Source organism: Leucoraja erinacea, chromosome 6 (assembly GCF_028641065.1).
Source record: "Leucoraja erinacea ecotype New England chromosome 6, Leri_hhj_1, whole genome shotgun sequence".
NCBI lineage: Eukaryota > Metazoa > Chordata > Chondrichthyes > Rajiformes > Rajidae > Leucoraja > Leucoraja erinaceus.
Window position 1 is genome coordinate 8,350,806 of NC_073382.1, and position 24,395 is coordinate 8,375,200.

Genomic DNA, 24,395 nt, shown 5'->3' on the forward strand with positions numbered 1-24,395 from the left:
CTCCGTTAATTCTCTCCACATAGCTACTCCTCATCAACTGCCCTCAGTTTCGATCACTCACCTACATGCTACCTATAATTTACTGTGGCCAACTAGAGATGCAATGTTGAGGCTCTATAAGGCGCTGGTAAGGCCGCATTTGGAATACTGTGAGCAATTTTGGGCACCATATCTGAGGAAAGATGTGCTGGCTCTGGAGAGGGTCCAGAGGAGGTTTACAAGAATGATCCCAGGAATAAGTAGGTTAACCTATGATGAGCGTTTGTCGGCACTGGGCCTGTACTCGCTGGAGTTTAGAAGAATGAGGGGTGGGGGGAGGGGGGGCCTCATTGAAACATACAGAATAGTGAAAGGCTTGGATAGAGTGCAGCATTGTGGATAAAAGACAATTGTAAGATTAAATCACTCAGTTTAATTTCGAGATGCAGCACGAAAACAGGCCCTTCATCCCACCAGGTCCACACACCCGTATACCAGCACCGAAGATAGGCACAAAATGCTGGAGATGATAAGGACATGTAGAATGGTTCATTGTTAGCTGAGGAGAAGATGACAACGAGGCATACACAATCCTACACACTAGGAACAATTTACAATTTGTAGAAGCCAAAAATTGTTGTTGGAAAAAAAAAAAACACATTTTCCCTCTGGTTCTTCTGCTGTTTATTATAAATCTACGTCCTCATGTTGCTGTGTTTTGGAAGGAACTGCAGATGCTGGAAAATCAAAGGTGCACAAAAATGCTGGAGAAACTCAGCGGGTGCAGCAGCATCTATGTAGCGAAGGAAATAAAGAAAAAAATAAAGTCTGAAGAAGGGTTTCGGCCCGAAACGTTGCCTATTTCCTTCGCTCCATAGATGCTGCTGCACCCGCTGAGTTTCTCCAGCATTGTTGTGTACCTCCTCTTGTTACTGACTGTTCTGTCCCTCCACATGTTATTAGGACATTGCTATAAACTTTGTTTTGTTGTGCCTTCAAGCTGCATTGTATCATCGATGCTTCTGCAAGCTACTGCTATCATAACTATGCCAACATCGACATTAATGGGTCCACTATTAGATTGATGTAAAATATTAATTGTTGCCTGCTGCCAATTAACAGAGTCTAATATCTGGAGGCATTATATAAATCCACAAATTTGGGGATTTTTTCCCCCCAGAGCCTTGGACGACAGAGAATTTAGCATTTGAGAAAAAACATTAACTAAAAGATTTTTAACTTGGTCTTTTAAACAGTTTCCCAGGGGGTCGGGACGGGACTGGAGTTGGGAGGGAAAGGTGGGGGGAGTAGAGGGAGAGGAGGGGGAGACAGATGGGGGTGTCTTCATTTAGTGGCGGTGGGTGTCTGTCACTGAAACAGGCAGGTGAGATTTCACATTCACCTTGTGTGTGCCTCTCTCTCTCTCCCCCTCCCTCCCTCTCACACAGGCATGAACGGATGAACTCCGCGGGCCAGGCAGCATTTACGGAGGGAAATGGACAGGCGACCCATTCTTCAGGCTGCCTTATGTCTCTCCCCCCCCCCCCCCCCCCCCCCAACTCCCACCCACACATGCGAATGCTGGAGAAACTCAGCGGGTGCAGCAGCATCTATGGAACGAAGGAAATAGACAACGTTTCGGCCCCGCTGCACCCGCTGAGTTTCTCCAGCATTCATGTGTGTGTGTGGGTGGGAGTTGGGGGGAGGGGGGAGTTCCCATGTTTGAAACCAGCCTGATACTGATGGTAGATGTTGGAAGTAATACTATAAGCGGCAACTACTAATGCAATGAATTCTGCTTTTGTACTTAAGGTGAATTAATTCAGTCAAGAAAAATGAAACATTATAAGATTCAATTTTTTGTAACTGCCTGAAGACTAGTTTCTGTCTTGCAATGTACTTTCTTGTTCCATCAAGTGTGTTTGCTTTTAGGGATCTGAAGGAAAAACATGACTGGTAGATGGGACAACTTTAAATGTAGATTTTATTCCCTGCTCAGGGCGACTCTGGATCAGTGCAACAAGCAGCACAATATTTTACTGTGCCTCAGCCTCTCTGAGCCTTCATAAGGGTTAGGTCTTCACGGTGACTTGGTCACTATTATCCAGAGGCCCAGACCACAGATGCAAAGACATACTGTAAAGGCCCTGTCCCACTTTCCCAAGTTACTCACGAACTCTCCCGAATTTTCCCCTTGATTCGAACTCGGAGAATTACGGTAATAGCCATTCGTAGGTATTCGGGGCTATTTTTTTTTACCTGTGGACATTTTTCAACATGTTGAAAAAACGTCCCGACTTACCTGATGCCCCGAGTTCCTACAGCTGGCATTACGAGCCGCTACACAACATCTACGGACTCCTACGGGCTCGCTACCGACGTTACCCGACATTCCCCGAGTTCGAATCAAGGGGAAAACTCAGGAGAGTTTGTAATTCGGGAAAGTGGGACAGGGCCTTAAGTCTGTAACTCCACCAGGGAATTTAAATAATTTAGCAAAGGTAATACTAGGTTGTTGCACAAACCCAAAAGAAGATACAAAGATACTAAAGTTTCTCAGCAGGTCGGGCAGCATTTCTGGAGAACACAGATGGGTGACGTTTCAGATCAGAATCCTTCTTCAGTCATTCCTAACCCATCCATATTCTCTGGAGATGCTGCCTGGCCCGCAGGAGTTATTCCAGCACTTTGTCTCACTTATTGTAAACCAGCCTCTGCAGTTCCTTGGTAGACACAACGTGTTGGAGTAACTCAGTGGGTCAGGTAGCATCTCTGGAGAAAATTGGTGATGTTTCGGATCGGGACTTTCAAGGGTCGGTTCCGACCCGAAACTTCGCCCATCCTTTTTCTCCAGAAATGCTGCCTGACCCTCTGAGTTACTCCAACACTTTGTGTCTATTGTTGGTATAAACCAGCATCTGCAGTTCCTGGCAAAGATCCTATAGCGGAGCAAGATGGGTTACTCTCACGCAAACGTGAGGTACGCTCATGGGCGGATTCATGGGTGATTATAGGACACATTTTAGCAACCTGACTCCGCCATCTTGTTCCGCCATCTTGCTCCGCTTTCTTGCTCCCGCCTTCTTGCTTCCGGCCAAAGATTGGAACCGCAGCGAGGAGAAGGAGTGCGGGGCAGCGGGGGGAGAGAGAGCGGGGCCCGGGGTGGGGAGTGAGGAGAGGGGCATAGGAGGGGGGACATTGTAGTGAGGGGGCAGGCGAGAGAGTGCCGCGAGGGGATAAGGCCTAGTGTGTGTGAAGTTGCGGGGAGGTTTACAATGTTTCTTATTTACAATGTTTCTTATTTAATGTCCCTTGTCTAGTCTGAAATAAAGTTCATTATTGGATTAGAAGAAATATAATTGTGTGTGTTATATACATTTATATAATTTTCATGTTTAGAAACATTTTATTCTTTAACAAGAATCAACAGAATTATGAACTAACAGAATTATGAATCTAACCCTATAATCACGCACAAAAAGCCCCCCCCTGTCAATCACCCTGCGAGTCGGGTCGGTTCCGGTTACTACAAAATCAACTCAAACACTGCTTGTGAGACATTTAAAAAGAAATGATTTAAAAAACATTAAAAAAGACAATGACCAGAATCAAATTTTATTCTTGACAAGAAGTTTGAACTGACAGATTTATGAATCTGACCCACACAAACTGTTGCCCCGCAACATTGGTTACAGTGCGAGTCGGGTCGGGTTAGGTAGTCTCAGGTTGCTAAAATGGGCGTGAAAAAATGCCCATGATCCCCTCCATAGCGTACTACACGTCAGTCCATTGCATTTAGCAGCAGTAGCCTATCTTCCACCGCTATAGGATCTTTGGTTCCTGGTGTCTATTTTTGCATAAACCCATCTGGCTCAATATAGACGTGCAGAGAAGGAAATGTGCCAACTCTCTCCGGTCTGGTCTGTGCAACTCCACACCCGTCAATGTGGCCAACTCTTAACTCTCCTTTGAAATGGTCCAGCCAATCACTTAGATCAGAGGTAACAAGGGATCGATTTTGTCTGTGACACCCACAATATGTGATCAAATAAAATCACATCACCTTTAAAGGCCTCTTTATTTTCCTGGAGTACAGTTTAACTTGGTTTCCGAGCAATGGGGATCCCCAGACTCACGTTTCATTGTCAAAAATCTGGGGGCGGCAAATGGCAATGGGGCAGAAAAATGTCACAGCTGGTAGTGCTGCTGCCTTACAGCGTCAGAGGCCCTGGTTCAATCCACGCAGCGGGTGTTGTCAGGTTGCTGATGTTGTGATCCGGTGTTGATAGACACAAAGTGTTGGAGTAACTCATTCTTGCCATAGAGGGAGTACAGAGAAGGTTCACCAGACTGATTCCTGGGATGTCAGGACTTTCATATGAAGAACAACTGGATAGACTCGGCTTGTACTCGCTAGAATTTAGAAGATTGAGGGGGGATCTTATAGAAACTTACACATTTCTTAAGGGGTTGGACAGGCTAGATGCAGGAAGATTGTTCCCGATGTTGGGGAAGTCCAGAACAAGGGGTCACAGTTTAAGGATAAGGGGGAAGTCTTTTAGGACCGAGATGAGGAAAACTTTTTTCACACAGAGAGTGGTGAATCTCTGGAGTTCTCTGCCACAGAAGGTAGTTGAGGCCAGTTCATTGGCTATATTTAAGAGGGAGTTAGATGTGGCCCTTGTGGCTAAAGGAATCAGGGGGTATGGAGAGAAGGCAGGTACAGGATACGGAGTTGGATGATCAGCCATGGTCATATTGAATGGCAGTGCAGGCTCACAGGGCCGAATGGCCTACTCCTGCACCTATTTTCAATGTTTCTAAATCTATTCAAGAAGGAACTGCAGATGCTGGAAAATCGAAGGTAGACAAAAGTGCTGGAGAAACTCAGAGGGTGCGGCAGCATCTATGGAGCAAAGGAAATAGGCAGAGTTTCGGGCCGAAACAAAGAACTGCAGAAGGGTTTCAGCCTGAAGCATTGCCTATTTCCTTCGCTCCATAGATGCTGCCTCACCCGCTGAATTTCTCCAGCATTTCTGTCTACCTTCCATTTTCCAGCATCTGCAGTTCCTTCTTAAACAAAGAACTGCAGATGCTGGTTTATGCAAAAGATAGAGGAATGAGCTCCCAGTGGAAGTGGTGGAGGCAGGTTCATTGGTATCATTTAAAAATAAATTGGATAGGCATATGGATGAGAAGGGAATGGAGGGTTATGGTACGAGTGCAGGCAGGTGGGACTAAGGGGAACAAAATTTGTTCGGCATGGACTTGTAGGGCCGAGATGGCCTGTTTCCGTGCTGTAATTGTTATATGGTTATATGGTTATAGACACAAATTGCTGGAGTGACTCAGCGGGTTGGGCAACATCCTTGGAGAAAAAGGAAAGGTGATGTTTTGGGCTGGGACCATTCTTCGGGCATTTACTGTTTCTCTTCTACTGGAAATACTCAGCAGGTCAGGCAGCAGCGGTGGAATGTAAAATAACCTTAATGATTCAGGTCAAATGCCACTGTTCTGACAAAGGCGTCTTCCACCTCAAACATTAACTCTGTGCTCTGACAATAGACAATAGGTGTGGGAGTAGGCCATTCAGCCCTATTTTCTATGTTTCTATGTGATTCATCCTATGACACTAGTTTGACAATAAGAAGATGAGAAATTCCAGTGTCCAAATCAATAATCATCCCTCACTTACACCAATAGTACAAATAATCTGGTCCTTATCAAGTGATTTATGTGCAGGAGTTTGCTGTACACAAATTAGTGTCTGTGTTTTCAAAATTAGGCATTCAAAAGATGTTAGACACAAGATGTTGAGGTCAGGCAGCATCTGAGGAATTTAATTTCAGAAATACAGAAATGTTTGGAGAAAATAAGTTAATGGGTTGAAAGCTCACAGACATTTCTAATGCTCACATTCTATTAAATGTTAATCAGAATTACCGATACCACAATGTTCTGACCCTATATCTATCTCAATGGTGCTGTGTATTGGTGCTCTGAGCTCAGTGCGTATATAGTTTGTTGATTTTTGTCGCCTCTGTAGTCAAGTACTCGTCCATTTGTTATTCTCCAGATGTCCCAACTGAATTAATGCACGGTCTGTGCCACAGCAGGTCTTGTTCCATTCACCCACCGGTCTGGTCCTCAGGAACCAACATTTCTGCCTTTTGGATGCTTGGACCATTCCCAAGTTTCAATCAACTACACGTTGGGGTACAAACCCCATCTAAGTTTTCCGTGCGGTTCCCGGAGGTTTTTGTCAGTCTCCCTACCTGCTTCCACTACCTGCAACCTCCGGCAACCACCTGCAACCTCCGGGAACCGCACGGAAACCTTGGGTGGGGCGCAAAGTCTCCAGAGGTTTCCGTTCAGGATTCCTAAGTGGGACAGGGGCATAAACCTCTTTAGAGTTTTTGCTGTTATGTTCTTGAATTGTCCCTGTGGTCACTCTAGCCATTCACCTCCTTAAAAATGACTTCTTTGATCGATCGTCTGATGAACTGTCTTAAATCGTTTCAGCCTAAATGTTTCAATAGTTTCTTTATTGTCACGTGTACTAGATACAGTGAAGTACATTTTTTTGCGTACAGCTCAGCAAGACTATCCCCTTACATAAGCACGATCACCCCGGTCAGTCCAGCATGCACAGAACAGCCCGCTGAGTCCATATGCAGGAGGCCTCATTTCAAGTCAAGTCAAGTCAAGTCAAGTTTATTCGTCACATACACATACGAGATGTACAGTGAAATGAAAAGTGGCAATGCTCGCGGACTTTGTGCAAAAAGACAAACCAACAAACAAACAAACAAACCACAAACAGAATGGAACAGAATCACATATTCTTTTACATATTAAATATTGTGGGCGGAAGGAAAAAGGGAAAAAAAACAGCAATTTTTTTTTTTAAAGCAGTAGAGAGGTACAGTTAGTCCCTGGTGAGATAGGAGTTTACAGTCCGAATGGCCTCTGGGAAGAAACTCCTTCGCATCCTCTCCGTTCTCACAGCATGGCAACGGAGGCGTTTGCCTGACCGTAGCAGCTGGAACAGTCCGTTGCAGGGGTGGAAGGGGGTCTCCCATGATTTTATTGCCTCTGGAGTTGCACCTCCTGATGTATAGTTCCTGCAGGGGGGGACGAGTGAAGTTCCCACAGTGCGTTCGGCCGAACGCACTACTCTCTGCAGAGCCTTCGTGTCCTGGGCAGAGCAATTCCCAAACCAGATTGTAATTTTGGCACCATTTTACAGTGCCATCTGCAACTGGCCACAAATGCCCATTGCAGCCGTCACATCCATTCCGGTCGTCCCGCAGCCTGATGTCCCTCTCCCCACCTGGCCCTCTTCGGCCCTTGATCCCAGGGGCGGGGGGGGGGGGGGGGGGGGGGGGCATTCTCCCTTACACCTCATTGGAGCGCCTTTCTAAGTTAGTCAATGTACGGGTGCAAATCCTTGTAGACAGCTCACAAACTCCCATTTGTCCACCCTGAGTGACTTGGCAGATGCCACGGACAAGCATGCTGGGTGCCCCCATACCGTTAATACGGAATTACGTCCTTCAGCTAAAGAAGAATGATACAACGGCACCACGCAGGTTCCAAGTGCAACAAGGAGGCATAGTGCCAGAATCAAACAACAGGGCTGTAAATACACAATCCTAGCATTGCCTATCATGCAGCATTGTTACAGCATTTCATTGCACCATGACGCAAGGCCACCCTAATCATCTAAGCATCGTTAAGACTGGCCCGTTAAATGTCAGCTTTGAAGTAAGAAAGAACAAATTCTTTCATAATGTTGCTGGCACCGAAAGGCACACGGTTTTAATGGCATCATTTACGTGGGCCATTTGCTTGCCACAGTGTAGAGATCTTTTAGAAGACAAAGATCAAAAGCACATGGATACATAAAAATGCTGGAGAAACTCAGCGGGTGCAGCAGCATCTATGGAGCGGAGGAAATAGGCAGCGTTTTGGGCCGAAACCCTTCTTCAGAAAGCGCATACATCTGTCCATTTAGTCTGAACAAACCAGCAGGAAAGCATCTTATTTACTGAGGGCAACAGTTTTTATAGTCATGTTAACAACATTCATTTTTAGTACGTTTATCTTTCAAGGTCAAAAGACATTGTTAATGGCGGCCCATCCATTGACAACACGTTGCTGCAGTTTTTACTTCAGTGAGACCAGGCGCAGGTTAGGCAGCTGCTGTGCCAAGGACCTGTACTCTGTCCACTGTGGTCATATAGATCTCCCTGTTGCCAACCATTTTAATTCCGGTTCCCATTCCCACACTGACCCATCTGCCCTTGGCTTCCTCCATCGCCAGAGAGAGGCCAAACGGAAACTAGAGGAACAGCACCTCAAATTCCACCTGTGTAGTCCAAACCCAGCAGCAAAAACATTGAATTCTATGCCCTGCACAGCCTTTCCTCCACCATCTGCACTTTCCCCAACCACAACGGACCCAACAATGTGTGTCTCAAGGAACTTCAGATGATAGTTGAGCAAAAAAAAAAAAGACACAAAGTGCTGGAGTAACATCAGTGGTTCAGGCAGCATCTGTGGAGGACATGAGTAGGTGAAGTTTCGGGTCAAGAGAGGTGGTGGGGCAGGACCAAGCCAGGCCACTGACTGGTGGATACAGGCGAGGGGGGTTTGATTGGAAGATAGTAGGACAAAAGATGATGGGGGGGGGGGGGGGGGGGGGGGGGGGGGGAAGAGAAACAGGGGTACATCCAGGTGGGGCAGAGGGAAGGGGGAGGGGAGAGCGGTATTTGTTGGTAAGGTACAGAAAATTGGAAGAATTCAATGTTCATATCATTGAGCTGTAAACTGTCCAAGCAGAATACAAGGTCCTGTTTCCCTCCAGATGTGTGCCACGTTCCAGTTGATTCTGCTTTACATAGAAACATAGAAAATAGGTGCACGAGCAGGCCATTCGGCCCTTCGAGCCAGCACCACCATTCATTGTGATCATGGCTGATCATCCCCTATCAATAACCCGTGCCTGCCTTCTTCCCATATCCCTTGACTTCACTAGCCCCTAGAGCTCTATCTAATGCCCCTGTCCCACTTAGGAAACCTGAACGGAAACCTCTGGAGACTTTCCGCCCCACCCAAGGTTTCCACGTGGTTCCTGGAGGTTGCAGGTGGTTGCCGGAGGTTGCAGGTAGAGGAAGCAGGTAGTGAGACTGACAAAAACCTCCAGGAACCGCATGGAAACCTTGGGTGGGGCACAAAGTCTCCAGAGGTTTCTGTCCAGGTTTCCTAAGTGGGACAGGGCCATAACTATCTCTTAAATCCGCTTTGATCCTCTGGTTAGTGTTCGATCAGGCAACGATACAGAAAGTTTAAAACAAGATCACTGCCCATGTGACATTGTCAAGTGGAGGGCCATGTACAGGGCAGGGGGGCTTCACAGACACTGGTGAACCGAGAGGGAACACAAAGAAATGAAGGCAGCCCTGAGCCAATCAGTCAGATGGTGGGATTAGTCCAGGAATGGGAGCTGTCAGGGATAGTACCCAAAGTGAGGGCCAAACTGGAGACAAACTGAACATAAAACCGCAGCCCTTTAGTCTACCTAACCCAAACAAAACCTATGGGTGAAACAAGGAACTGCAGATGCTGGTTGACAAAATAATACACAAAGTGCTGGAGTAACTTAACAGGTCAGGCAGCATCTGTGAAGAATATGGATAGGTGATGTTTCAAGTTGGGACCCACAATTCCACCTATCCACGTGCCTCAGAAATGCTGCCTGACCTGTTGAGTTACTCCAGCATTTTTGTCAAATTTATAGGACCCATCTATGCAGACCCAGCTAAAGGTAGTTCTGCTATAATGCACGTTTCCATGACACATTAATGTGTAATAGGGAATACAATTTACAATACGCTGGCTGAAATGTATACAACACAAGTTCAATTGGGAACTAGTGAGCCATTTAAATATTACTTTGTAAATTGAGAAGCAGTTGAGTTGCTGCCTTACAGGGCAAGGGACCCGGGTTTGATCCTGACTACGGGTGCTGTCTGTATGGAGTTTGTACGTTCTCCCCATGACCTGCATGGGTTTTCTCCAAGATCTTCGGTTTCCTCCCACACTCCAAAGACATATAGGTTTGTACGTAAATTGGCTTGGGATAATACAAATTTGTCCCTAGTGTGTGTAGGATAGTGTTAAGGTGCGGGGATCGCGGGCCGGTGCAGACTCTGTGGGCTGAAGGGCCCGTTTCCGTTCTGTATCGCTAAAAACAGCAGTCTCAGGTTTAAACAGTATAAGTGATACGAGAGTACATGCATTGTCAAAGCCATAGGCTCTGGAATAGATCACACTGGATTTTCCAGGCTGTACTTGCCCTGCCTACTGAAGCTCACTAACATCTGTGTTGCACAGGATTGAAAACAATGAACATTAACATTCCTGGAAAACAAACTGAATGAACCTATTCCCAGGATACCCACAGAGTGCATGTCACCAGCAATTTTTATTGTATCCTCTTACTGACAACCTTGCATGTAGAACATAGAAACATAGAAACATAGAAATTAGGTGCAGGAGTAGGCCATTCGGCCCTTCGAGCCTGCACCGCCATTCAATATGATCATGGCTGATCATCCAACTCAGTATCCCGTACCTGCCTTCTCTCCATACCCCCTGATCCCCTTAGCCACAAGGGCCACATCTAACTCCCTCTTAAATATAGCCAATGAACTGGCCTCAACTACCCTCTGCGGCAGAGAGTTCCAGAGATTCACCACTCTCTGTGTGAAAAAAGTTCTCCTCATCTCGGTTTTAAAGGATTTCCCCCTTATCCTTAAGCTGTGACCCCTTGTCCTGGACTTCCCCAACATCGGGAACAATCTTCCTGCATCTAGCCTGTCCAACCCCTTAAGAATTTTGTAAGTTTCTATAAGATCCCCCCTCAATCTCCTAAATTCTAGAGAGTATAAACCAAGTCTATCCAGTCTTTCTTCATAAGACAGTCCTGACATCCCAGGAATCAGTCTGGTGAACCTTCTCTGCACTCCCTCTATGGCAATAATGTCCTTCCTCAGATTTGGAGACCAAAACTGCACGCAATACTCCAGGTGTGGTCTCACCAAGACCCTGTACAACTGCAGTAGAACCTCCCTGCTCCTATACTCAAATCCTTTTGCTATGAATGCTCACATACCATTGGCTTCCTTTACTGCCTGCTGCACCTGCATGCCTACTTTCAATGACTGGTGTACCATGACACCCAGGTCTCGTTGCATCTCTCCCTTTCCCAATCGGCCACCATTTAGATAATGTTGACGGTGTTTTATTCAAACAAATGTTTATAAATACATAGTGATGGCAACCTACATTGTTTTACCTCGATGGTCTCACGATAACACAAGGGAGGTGTGTACCCTACATCCACTGGTTTGTTTCAATAAAGCACCACCTACATCTGAAATTCCCTAGGAATGAACTTACACAACAGAAGAAGTTTGTTTTGCCCACTTTGCCAGCCAAAAGTAAACCAGATTAATTTGATCTTGACCATGGTTGCTGTCTATGTGGAATTTGTACGGCCCCACCCTGTGAATGCATGGGTTTCCTCCGGGTGCTCTGGTTTCCTCCCACATTGCAAAGACGTGCAGGTTTGTAAATTAATTGGCTTCCGAAAATGTGTAGGATGGGACAGCAAAGGAGACTTTGGTGGCAAAAACAGGAAAGCAGACTATTATCTAAATGGTGGCCGATTAGGAAAAGGAGAGATGCAACGAGACCTGGCTTTCTTCACTGCCTGCTGCACCAGTCATTGGAAGTAGGCATGCAGGTGCAGCAGGCAATGAAGAAAGCGAATGGTATGTTAGCATTCATAGCAAAGGGATTTGAGTATAGGAGCAGGGAAGTTCTACTGCAGTTGTACAGGGTCTTGGTGAGACCACACCTGGAGTATTGCGTACAGTTTCGGTCTCCAAATCTGAGGAAGGACATTCTTGCCATAGAGGGAGTGCAGAGAAGGTTCACCAGACTGATTCCTGGGATGTCAGGACTTTCATATGAAGAAAGTGGATAGACTCGGCTTGTACTCGCTAGAATTTAGAAGATTGAGGGGGGGGGGGGGGATCTTATAGAAACTTACAAAATTCTTAAGGGGTTGAACAGGCTAGATGCAGGAAGATTGTTCCCGATGTTGGAGAAGTCCAGGACAAGGGGTCACAGTTTAAGGATAGAGGGGAAATCCTTTAGGACCAAGATAGGAAAAACATTTTTCACACCGAGAGTGGTGAATCTCTGGAACTCTCTGCCACTGAAGGTAGTTGAGGCCAGTTCATTGGCTATATTTAAGAGGGAGTTAGATGTGGCCCTTGTGGCTAAAGGGATCAGGGGGTATGGAGAGAAGGTAGGTACAGGATACTGAGTTGGATGATCAGCCATGATCATATTGAATGGCGGTGCAGGCTCGAAGGGCCGAATGGCCTACTCCTGCACCTATTTTCTATGTTTCTATGACAGTATATGACTAGTATAGTCTGAAGAAGGGTCTCGAACCGAAATGTCACCTATTCCATTTCTCCAGAGACGCTGTCTGACCCGCTGAGTTATTCCAGCTTTCTGAGTCTATATAGTATATACGGGTGATCGATGGTCAGCATGGACTAGGTGGGCCGATTGGCCTGTTTCCACGCTGTATCTCTAATCCAACTTTCCGGCACTTGGTACTTGGTTGCACAAGGCCAATGAGGTCTCCTTCTTCATTAAAACATCCAAAAAGATCAGTGGTATTTTCCTCTATCCAGTCTGCATTCACCAGAATACTGATTGTCGCTTCATCAAGCTACGAATGTTACTATACACCACGTTGCCTTTCGGCCCATTCAGCATACTGACTGGCTGCATCACAAACTGGTTCAGACCCCCAAGAATGTACACCCCAGGAATGAAGGAGTTGACACAGAGTGTAGGCATTGCTCGGTCCATCGCGGGTACAAACCTTCCCACCTTCGAAATGATCTAGAAGAAACGTCATCATAAAACATGTAGCCAAGATCATCAAAGAGCCATGTCACCCTGACCACACTTCGATTTCACAGTTACCTTTGAGAAGAAGGTACAGAAACTTGAAAACCATGGCCACCAGGTTCAGGAATTGCTCCTTGCCAACAATCAATGGGTCTTGAACACTAACCTTAACTCTGAACTTTTATGGACAGACTATGGTTGCATGAAGGACAATGGTGTTTTCTGCACTAGTATTGCGGTTATCAATTTATTGAATTAGTTCTTGTTTTCTTTAGGTAAATGCTGGAGAAACTCAGCGGGTGAGGCAGCATCAATGGAGCGAAGGAATAGGTGACGTTTCTGGTTGAGACCCTTCATCAGAATGATGTGGAGGTGGGGGGGGTGGGGGCGGGAAGAAGAAAGGAAGATGCGGAGACTGTCGGCTGTGGGAGAACTGGGAAGGGGAGGGGAAGGCGGGAGAAAGCAAGGACTACCTGAAATGTATGTTACCCATGTGAATTACATATACAGATCTGTTATGCTACTGCAAGTAAGAATTTCATTGTTCAGTTGTCTGTACATATGACAATTAAACACTCTGGACTCTGGACATCAATGATAGCTCCCAGAGAAATTCCATTCCCCACTGATTTTCCCTATTCTTCCACACTGCTATCATTTCCATCGCTCATGCGCACACCCAGGGCATATTACAGAGGACAATTAAAGCCAGAAACCTTCATGTCTATGGGACTCAGGAGGAAACCAGTGCACCCAGGGGTCAAACAAAATGTGTCGTAAGGAACTGCCGATACTGGCTTAAACCGAAATTAGACACAAAATGTTGGAGTAACTCTGCGGGGCAAGCAGCATCTCAGGAGAGAAGGAATGGGTGACGTTTCAGGTCGAGACCCTTCTTCAGATCCCATCATCAAACCCCAGCCGACAAGGGAGTGTCTGAAGAAGGGTCTCGAACCGAAACGTTACCCATTTCACCCATCCGAAGGGCAGAATGGCCTACTCATGCACCTATTGTCTATTGTCTATTGTCATTCCTTCTCTCCAGAGATGCTACCTGTCCCGCCGAGTTAAGCCAGCATTTTGTGTCCATCTTCGGCACCAAGGGACAATCCATGCAGACACAGAGACGGTATACAACGTCAACACAGCAAAGGCAAGTGAACAATAGCTGTACATGTTCACAGTAAAAGCTGTACATCAACAAATAATACTGCATCCACAAATGTAACATTTACTCACAATCAACTTCACCTGTCCAAGGACAAAAAGAATGTTGTTATTACAGAAGAACAAAAAAGTTATTATGCCCTGTTAACTCAGCATTACGCCAAGCCAGTTTGCTTCTGGCCATAGGATTAATAAACCATGTCTTATAGACTCTGACAGCTCCTCTTTACACAGACAACAGTGATTTGAGTTTGCAGACTATGTTCACAACTAGAATACACAGACATTGTCACTTTGTTCTTACCGGGGGGGGAAAATATCGCTCTGCTGATCTGGTTGGCCCACACAAAATCAAACAAAAGATTTTCAGAAAGAGTATCCGAGTAATTTTTAACAAAGTAGAACGAGCAGTCGATTGAGTTTATTGCCGAGTCACAATTCTGATGATATTGCATAAATCACGCGTTACACCCTCCGAACACCACACGAGACGGTGGGGGAAAAAAAGGCAGTTTTGTGAAAAGTTCACGCTCGCGAAACGCTTTAACGTACCCCGAGCTCTGGCATTTTATTCCAGTCACATTTCACTTACCTCCGACCAGCTTGCAGGCAGTGGTGGAACCTAGCCATGCCTACAGCCCGACACGAGCTCCCTCGCAAGATAACACACAAAAAGCTGGCAATGGAGACAGCGAGTTGGCTCAGCAAGGGTTTGCAAAAGGCAAGGACTCCTGCCTGCTTTCTGTAATTAGCAGCCAGATGAGGTTATTGTTTCCTTCAAGCGAGGGAGATACAGCTCAAAACCTCCACTCCCAGATGAGCCTCACAATCGGACTCTCATCTCACCAACAATGGCCCTCCCATTTGCTGGCTACATTATTAAGCTGGGGGTAATTTTGTTGATGAATAGATCCATTAAGTGCCAATCATTTTGCTGAGTAAATTGCTTTCCTCTGCAACCCTCGACAGAACAATTTTCTGTTGGATCCTTTTGTTTGGATTTGCGATGTGACTTTTCCTATCTCCATTTCCTGTTTAGTTGGAAAATTGCATTTGTAAATAATTCTAATCTCCTTCTCTTGGTACAGCGGGCAACACTGTTACATTTTTCAAACACCAAACAAGGTCAACTTGACAATAGGAATGCAGCTTTTTAAGTCAATCTGCCTTCCCAGAAATGTTCTGGTTTGCTGGAAATTTGCATTTGAACTTGCAGCATACTGGGAAAAAAAGTATTGGAAATCAGTTGATGTTTCCAGCTCTAATGCTTACTGCTGCATTGTTAGTAACATCTTTTTTTGAACTGAAACAGTGCATTGTTCACTTTATTGGGAGTGTGCACGTTCAAGGCCAGTGCAGTTCAGATCAGAGATTTCTTCAGAGGCATAGAAACATAGGAAATATGTGCAGGATAGGCCATTCGGCCCTTCGAGCCTGCACCGCCATTCAATGTGATCATGGCTGATCATCCAACTCAGTATCCTGTACCTGCCTTCTCCCTTTAGCCACAAGGGCCACATCTAACTCCCTCTTAAATATAGCAAATGGACTGGCCTCAACTACCTTCTGTGGCAGAGAATTCCAGAGATTCACCACTCTCTGTGTGAAAAATGTTTTTCTCATCTCGGTCCTAAAGGATTTCCCCTTTATCCTTAAACTGTGACCCCTTGTTCTGGACTTCCCCAACATCGGGAACAATCTTCCTGCATCTAGCCTGTCCAACCCCTTAAGAATTTTGTAAGTTTCTATAAGATCCCCCCTCAATCTTCTAAATTCTAGCGAGTACAAGTCAAGTCTATCCAGTCTTTCTTCATATGAAAGTCCTGACATCCCAGGAATCAGTCTGGTGAACCTTCTCTGTACTCCCTCTAGGGCAAGAATGTCTTTCCTCAGATTAGGAGACCAAAACTGTACGCAATACGCAGGTACTCCATAGAAACAGAGAGTGTTGGAAACACTCAAGATGTCAGGCAGTGGAATGCAAATCCATAACTCCCTGAAAATGGCAGCACAAGTGGGTAGAGTGATGAAGAAGACATATGGTAGTCTGGCCATATCTAGAAGATAGTTCCATTACTGGGAGAGTCTGGTTGGCCTATGCCTCAGAATTAAAGGATGTTCTTTTAGGAAGGAGACGAGGAGGAATTTCTTTAGATAGCGGGTGGTGAACCTGGGGAATACTTTGCTACAGAAGGCCGTAGAGGCCAAGTCAGTGGATATATTTAAGGCATAGATAGATTGATTCTCAATTAGTATGGGTGTCAGATGTTATGTGGAGAAGGCAGGAGAATGAGGTTAGGAGAGAAAGATAGACCAGCCATGAATGAATGGCAGAGTAGACTTGATGGGCCGAATGGCCTAATTCTACTCCTATTCCTTCTGACCTTCACTGGTTGGGGCATAGAGTACAAGTGTCAGGAAGTCACGATGCCACTTCATAGGACTTTGGACCAACTCGTCCATGGTGACCTATCCACGCTAAGCTAGTCCAACCTCCCCACATTTGGCCCATATCCCTCAAATGCCCATACCTGTCCAAATGGCTTGCAAATGGCAAGGGTCTCACCTAATCCCTGATCTACCAGCAAAACCTGGCAGAACTGGTGTATGGCTTCATCATTTTGTAGCATAAAACTGTTCTCGGATCTGAGGATCATCGGCAAACAGGATTGCCGCGAGAATTTCCAGTTTATTTCACTATTCAATCAAAATAGTGAAAAGCCTGGGTAGATTGGATGTGGAGAGGACATACCTTTAGAAAGGAAAGGAGGAGGAATTTCTTCAGTCAGAGGGTGGTGAATCTGTAAAATTCATTGCCACAGAAGACTGTGGAGGCCAAGTGAATGGATATTTTTAAGTTGAAGATCGATAGGCTCTTGATTAGCAAAGGGTGTCAGGGGTTATGGGGAGAAGGCAGAAGGAAAGAGGTGAGAGGGAAAGATAGATCAGCCACGATTGAATGGCGGAATAGACTTGATGGGCTGAATAACCCAATTCTGTTCCTACAAGTTATGAAATTGTGAACTTCCAGATCCCCACTCCCTCACTACTGTTGTGTTATCACTCTTTGGCCGTCCTCCTCTTCCTGGTCTGGGTGTCATTCCTGGTTTTCCCTTCTGAATGGAACAGGATTTGTGAATTTAACAGCAAATACCCCAACTTTCTTCTACAATTCCCCACCTACCTTCCATGCACACACTTGGAGGACGTAGAGACACCACCAACTGTTACAGAAGTCTGGTGAATTACATAACGTTTCTTCAAGGATAATTAAGGAAATGCAATGGCATGGTCATTTTTATAGAGGTTATTTGAAATGAATTGAGATATGGTCATGAGATCAATGGATTGCCTTGATGTTTGCCGGGATCCATGGGGAAACATTGAGTAGGAATCAGAGGGGTAACTTTTCCACACAAAGGATGGTGGGTGTATGGAACAAACTGCCAGAGGAGGTAGTTCAGGCAGGGACTACCCCAACGTTTAAGAAACAGTTAGACAGGTACATGGATACAGAGAGTGGTGAATCTCTGGAAATCCCTGCCACAGAAGGTAGTTGAGGCCAGTTCATTGGCTATATTTAAGAGGGAGTTAAATGTGGCCCTTGTGGCTAAAGGGATCAGGGGGGTATGGAGAGAAGGCAGGTACAGGATACTGTGTTGGATGATCAGCCATGATCATATTGAATGGCGGTGCAGACTCGAAGGGCCGAATGGCCTACTCCTGCACCTATTTTCTATGTTTCTATAGGACAGGTTTGCAGGGATATGGGCCACACGTGGGCAGGTGGGACTAGTGTAACCGGGGCATGTTGGCCGGTGTGGGCAAGTTGGGCCGAAGGGCCTGTATGACTGGATGACTATGACTCTAGGTCAGGACCCACCAGAACCCATGAGTGTTGGGACCCCAATGCAGACGAGAGAAAGGAGAGTACAACCATGCAACTGGATGATCACCCATCAGAAAGAGAATAGACAGAGAATCTTAACAAAAAGCCAACAAAACAACCATACAGTCCAGAAGATGCAAGATGACCATGTACATTAAAATATACAATACCTTCCCATAGACATAGACAACCTGATGTCCATGAAGTTAGAAGCGTGGGGTGTACACGTAAATAGAATCGAGTAGGTAGACAGGACAGGTTTGGTGGGATATGGACCAAGCGCAGGCAGGTGGGACTAGTGTAGCTGGGACATGTTGGTCGGTGTGGGTAAGTTGGGCCAAAGGGCCTGTTTCTATGACTCTATCTGTTCTCATCATCTCCCCACTTACTGCCAAACTGTCAGCCCCATAATCTGCTTCCATCAGCATGAGACTCATCTATTGCTGCATTGGTGAGGAATGAGCTACATTTGTACATTTGAATCCAGAAGGTAGGCTGAACCAAATGCTCTCAGAGCCCAGACTTGAGGTACAAACCGCATCACGGTTTTAGGAAGGAATAGGCCTGGTGGATAAGATGCCCCTTTTCCCTACTCCAGGGTTCCAATGTGGAGACAGACATTCGGAGAGAGGAGGAGGGTCTGAAGAAGGGTTTCGACCCGAAACGTTGCCCATTTCCTTTGCTCCATAGATGCTGCCTCACCCGCTGAGTTTCTCCAGCATTTATGTCTACCCTGGTGACAGATATTACTTGCCACTGTAGAGCAGAATTGCTATAAAGGGTTCAGGAATGCAAAGCATCACGGTGGCCGGCCCGGCACGGTGGCACAGCAGTAGAGTTGCTGCCTTTCAGCGCCAGAGACCCAGGTTCGATCCTGACAACGGGTACTGTTTGTACGGAGTTGTGGGTTTTCTCTGGGTGCTCCGGTTTCCTCCCACACTCCATAGACCTACAGGTTTGTAGGTTAATTGGCTCGGTAAAAATTGCAAATTATCCTTAGTTTGTGTATAATAGTATTAGTGTGCTAGGTCGCTGGTTGGTGCTGACTGGATGGGCCGAAGGGCCTGTTTCCGTGCTGTATCTCTAAACTTAACTAAACAAAACCTCAAAACGTCAGCTAATTTTGCAGGAAAACTAGTTATTACTTAGTTTGCTTACTGTGATAATTACAGCATAGCCTTTAAGATTAAAATCAAGTTCTAATAATGGCTGCATTTGGAATAAAGGTCAGGTTATTAAAAGGAAATATAGATTTATCTGGTAACCATAAAATGTTCAATTGAAAGAGTCACACTCATTTTGTAGTTTAGGGGTTCTATTCTATTCTTACACATTCACTTTCTTTCTTTCTTGATCTTTCTCTCTTTTTCTATTTCATCTTTGTTAAAATTAAAATGGAAGCTGTACAATAAATGTATTATGTAGTCAAAAAAAAAGTCAAGGCATAGGGTCATGGAGGATGGGAAAAAGGCTCTTCGGCTCAACTTGCCCACGCCGACCAAGGTTCCCCGTCTCCACTAGTCCCACCTACCTGTGTTTGGTCCATATCCTTCTCAACCTTTCCTATCCAAGTAACATAGCAAACTTTCTTTTCACCATTGATCATCCGTTCATCATTCCACTTTCAAGTCCACTCCCACCACACCACAGGTAATTTAAAGAGGGCAAGTTAACCTGCAAACCCGCACATCATTGGGATGTGGGAGGGAACCCAAGCACCCGGAGGAAACCCACGAGGTCACAAGTAGCCAAGGTCAGAATCAAAACCAGGTCTCTGGCGCTGAGGTAGCGTCTCGACCAACTATGCCACCGTGCCACCATTTTAGAATAATATCTCAAATTATGTGGGTTAGCTATGATGAAAAAATCACTTAGCCCATCCAAAAACCTGAATGCAAAAAAGTCAGACTGTCCCTCAACCCTCTTTCCAAGGAGCAGCAAAAGACACCTCTGGGAAATCACAATATAACAACATCCTTGGTGGCACAGTAATATATTGAGCTGCCACAAAAAGATTTACCTGCTGCCCTCACCGTAAAAATGAATGTAATGTTTTTCTCCCATCAGCCAATTTGGCCTGTCTAAATAATAATCGCACAGCAGGACAGCCCTGGGACACAAGCCGTTTGTATTCCTTCATTATCACCTCGTCCCCAGCCAACAATGAACGATTGTGGGCTCCACCTCTCCTGAGCCATGGATGCAGGCTCTGCTTTGTCCTGTACAAGTCAAGTCAAGTTTATTTGTCACATACACATACGAGATGTGCAGTGAAATGAAAGTGGCAATGCTCGCGGACTTCTGTGCAAAAGACAAACAACAAAACAACCAAACAAATTATAAACACAATCCTAACACACATATTCTTATTCATAATAAATAATGGAAGGAAAAACGTTCTGTAGAGTTAGTCCCTGGTGAGATACCCATACCTCCAGTATCCCCCTCGCTGACTCTCAGTCTGAAGAAGGGTCTCGACCAGAAACGTCACCCCTTCCTTCTCTCCAAAATGCTGCCTCAGTTACTCCAGCTCAGTTACTCCAGCATGTTGTGTCTATCTTCTGTGTAAACGTGCATCTGCAGTTCCTTCTTCCACCTCATGACCATCGTGCAGAGATTACAATCCTCTAACAAAACAAAACCCACCAGCCAGCCTCGTTTCCTCTCCGTGCTTCTAGTTATAAATTAATCTGCTTTACAGCCAAAGACATTATTGCAGCGGGCAGCGCGCTGTAAACATCAGCAACTGTTGAAATCAACACACCGAATGGCAGGAGGCTGAGGAATCAACTTGGCACCGCAAACACTTCACACTTGCCGTATCCCCTCTGCTTTCCGCTACCCCTCAGCCAGATTAAACAATGCACTCATCGGGAATCAATGCGTCTCAAGCTGCTGTGGTTTTGGAAACGCAACAGCGTGGAGCATTTGAACGTAACAATCGGTGGCAAGATAAACATCCATCAAAACGTGCAAGCTGCAACCATTTTTTTTTTTAATCATCTTGGATTTTACACAACGCCCTCTTTCAAAGTGTGCAAATGCAGCACAGGAACCGCATGTAATCAGAAACAATTGCGAGCTGGTATTTCAAATGCAAGACCGTTGTTCATGGGCACTGATTTTTCCACAAGGCTCACATAACGCGAGTTGGTCATTTGCAACACGAGAATAACCCGCGTCGTGTTCACTGGTGCTAGAAATGTATTCTAGTAGGTGGCCTAACTAGAAGAGATGCCGCCACTTTGTGTACTGTGCCCAACCTGTAACTTGTTGGTCAAAGCCTTTATAATGCCATGCATTCAAATAATCCTCAGTGGGGCTGACGGCTCATTGTGTAAATTCCCTGTCATGGTCTCACAGCTTTTTCTTGCTGTCTTCGATTCCATTCTCCCGTTCGTCCGTGACAGTGTTAACCCTCCCACCTGCTCCACGCTGTCATATGTCGTTGCCAACCACCTCATTACACCAGCAGGGACACAAAACACATCGCCGAAGTGGAGTCATTTCCCCCCTCCCTTATACCAAGGATGCAATGTTTCAAATCGATTTGATGGGGAATCCCTTACAAGCTGGAGGATACATATGTTGTGCGTGTGTGCCGGTCTCTTCCCCGTGCAATTCTTGCAGGGCAGAATTTAACCCAACGCAATTGTACATTAGCAGATGGAAGCCAGGGTTAAATTGGACAATGCATGTCCAAAACGCTAGGGTGAACACAGCATGACACAAGCCAGCTACAGTGATCTTTGTGTCATTATTGTAATGCGTGGAGCATCGTTGGAAACCCGAACATCAGTCACAATGCTCAATGTGCAAAATACGCATTAGTTTAGTTTAAAAATACAGCATGCAAACAGGCCTTTCGGCCCACCGAGTCCATGCCGTTCACCGATCACCCCTTCACACTGGTTCTATGTTATAACACTTTGGTATCTGCTACCTGCACACTAGGGGCAATGTTATAGAGGCCGTTCTTCCTACAAGCCTGCACGCTTCTGGGATGTGCAAGGACACCGGTCAACCCGGAGGAAACACACACGGTCACGGAAAACATGCAAACTCCACACAGACAGCACCCGAAGTCAAGATTAAACCCCGTCTCTGGCGCTGCGAGACAGCAGCTCTACCAACTGCGCCACTGTGCCGCCCCTTACTTCGACACCCTAAAGGTGGACAAACTTAAAACCTGCTCAGAGTCGTGCTTCCAGTCACAGTCCACTGAATGAAATTGAACCAGGCATGAATCATTCTAACATCAGATCATCTCTATATCTGTACTTTCTCCCACCCTGCCAATTCCCAGCTGTTGATCCTCAACCCAAAGCAATCTCCCCCATTCCCCAACCTGACCTCAGCAGCAGAATCAATGAGCTTTCCCCACCCCCAGGCTCTGTACATGGCTAGATGATTCCTTTCACCACTGACCACAATGGAAGCCTTCATCGTGCCCACAGCCACCAGCACTCCCTACTTGCTGCCTTCCTCCCCCCCCCCCCCCCCGCCGGCTCCAAATCCAGTCTTGGTTCTGGCGGCAGGGTGGCACAGTGGTCGAGCTGCTGCCTTGCAGAATCAGAGACCCGGGTTCGATCCTGGCTACGGATTCTGGCTGTATGGATGGCAGGACTTTCATATGAAGAAAGATTGGATAGACTCGGCTTGTACTCGCTAGAACTTAGAAGTTTGAGGGGGGATCTTATAGAAACGTACAAAATTCTAAAGGGGTTGAACAGGCTAGATGCAGGAAGATTATTCCCGATGTTGGGAATGTCCAGAACAAGGGGTCACAGTTTAAGGATGAGGGGGTAGTCTTTTAGGACCGAGATGAGAAAATCATTTTTTACACAGAGAGTGGTGAATCTGTGGAATTCTCTGCCACAGAAGGTAGTTGAGGCCAGTTCATTGGTTATATTTAAGAGGAGTTAGATGTGGCCCTTGTGGCTAAAGGGATCAGAGGGTATGGAGAGAAGGCAGGTGCAGGATACTGAGTTGGATGATCAGCCATGAACATATTGAATGGCGGTGCAGGCTCGAAGGGCCGAATGGCCTACTCCTGCACCTATTTTCTATGTTTCTATGACCTGCGTGGGTTTTCCCCGGGTGCTCCGGTTTCCTCCCACACTCCAAAGACGTACAGGTTTGTAGGTTAATTTGGCTTCGGTGAACATTGTAAATTGTCCCTAGGATAGTGCTAGTGCACGGGGATCGCTGGTCATCGTGGACTCGGTCGGCTGAAGGGCCTGTTTCCGCGCTGTATCTCTAAACTAAATTAAACTAAACAATACATTTTCATTCCCCAGTAGGTGGAGCAAAAATTCCAATGGGTGCAATAAAATTCCAAGACTGCTTTTTGCATGTGCCTCTTGCGGGAGGAATTTCCTCATGCACCAGTGTAGCAGGACTTGAGAGCTTCATGGTTATGAAAACCATATTTACGACACACAACTGGAAGATATTTCTCTTTACATGGAGGCTGAGCAACAGCTGGGATAAATTCAGAGCAAGAGTTTGGAACTAATCAAGGAACATGTCTGCAGAGAATTTAACCGGATCAAGGCACTAGAAAATGAGATCATTCTGGCTAAAGGCTTTCCTCATCCAAACTCATTCAGGCCTTGGATTAAATACAACAAAAACAACATCGAAAGAAGAAAAAGGTTTCGTCTTGGTGGATTAGTTTAGTTTAGTACAGTTTAGGGAAACAGTGCAGAAACAGGCCCTTCGACCCACCGAGCCTGTGCCGACCAGCGATCCCCGCATATTCACACCATCTTGCACACACTAGGGAGAATTTACAATTTTACCAACGCCAATTTTAACCTACAAACCTGCACGAACGTCTTTGGAGAGTGGGAGGAAACCGAAGGTTTCGGAGAAAACCCAGGTGGTGATGGGGAGAACGTCCAAACTCCGTACAGACAGCACCCGTGGTTGGGATCAAACCCGGGTCTCCGGTGCTGGAAGAGTTGTAAGGCAGCAACTCTACCGCTGCGCAACCATGCCACCCACACGGTTCTGAACGGTTTACTTGGCTGAATGGTTATGAGTGGTTATGAATGATTACTGGGAGAAGGAATTACAGCCCATGGGTAGAGGCAGAATAGAGCAGAAAGGAGAAAATCAGTAGGAAAACAAAATGGTTAGTTATAATTCGGGCATTGCTGCCCAGGGCAACATTACTGCCCATCCCTCAATGCACTTGCGTGGGTGGTGCTGAGTCACTCTCTTGAGCTGCTTTCAGATGAGGACACTCCCAAAGTACTGTGAAGGGAGGCACTGCAGATGCAGGTTTAAACCGAAGACCGACACAAAAAGCTGGAGTAACTCAGCAGGTCAGGTAGCATCTCTGGAGAAAAGG

The 24,395-nt window shown here is 46.0% G+C and overlaps 1 protein-coding gene across 10 annotated transcripts in view; it reads right to left on the reverse strand.

The window, feature by feature from the left end:
• The window catches only part of LOC129697863 (CRACD-like protein), a 178,529-nt gene that overhangs the window by 84,340 nt on the left and 69,794 nt on the right, over nt 1–24,395 (reverse strand). For 4 of the 10 annotated variants that reach the window (XM_055636549.1, XM_055636548.1, XM_055636547.1 and 1 more), the window contains exon 1: nt 20,071–20,395. The exons of 3 other annotated variants lie outside the window; for them this stretch is intronic. In XM_055636549.1, the coding sequence (XP_055492524.1) occupies nt 20,071–20,177 (107 nt within the window). In that variant the 5' untranslated portion in view covers nt 20,178–20,395. Of the gene's footprint in view, nt 1–14,740; nt 14,931–20,070; nt 20,396–20,469; nt 21,415–24,395 lie in introns of those variants that run through there. 3 more of the 10 variants (XM_055636556.1, XM_055636550.1, XM_055636552.1) reach the window with 3 other exon arrangements.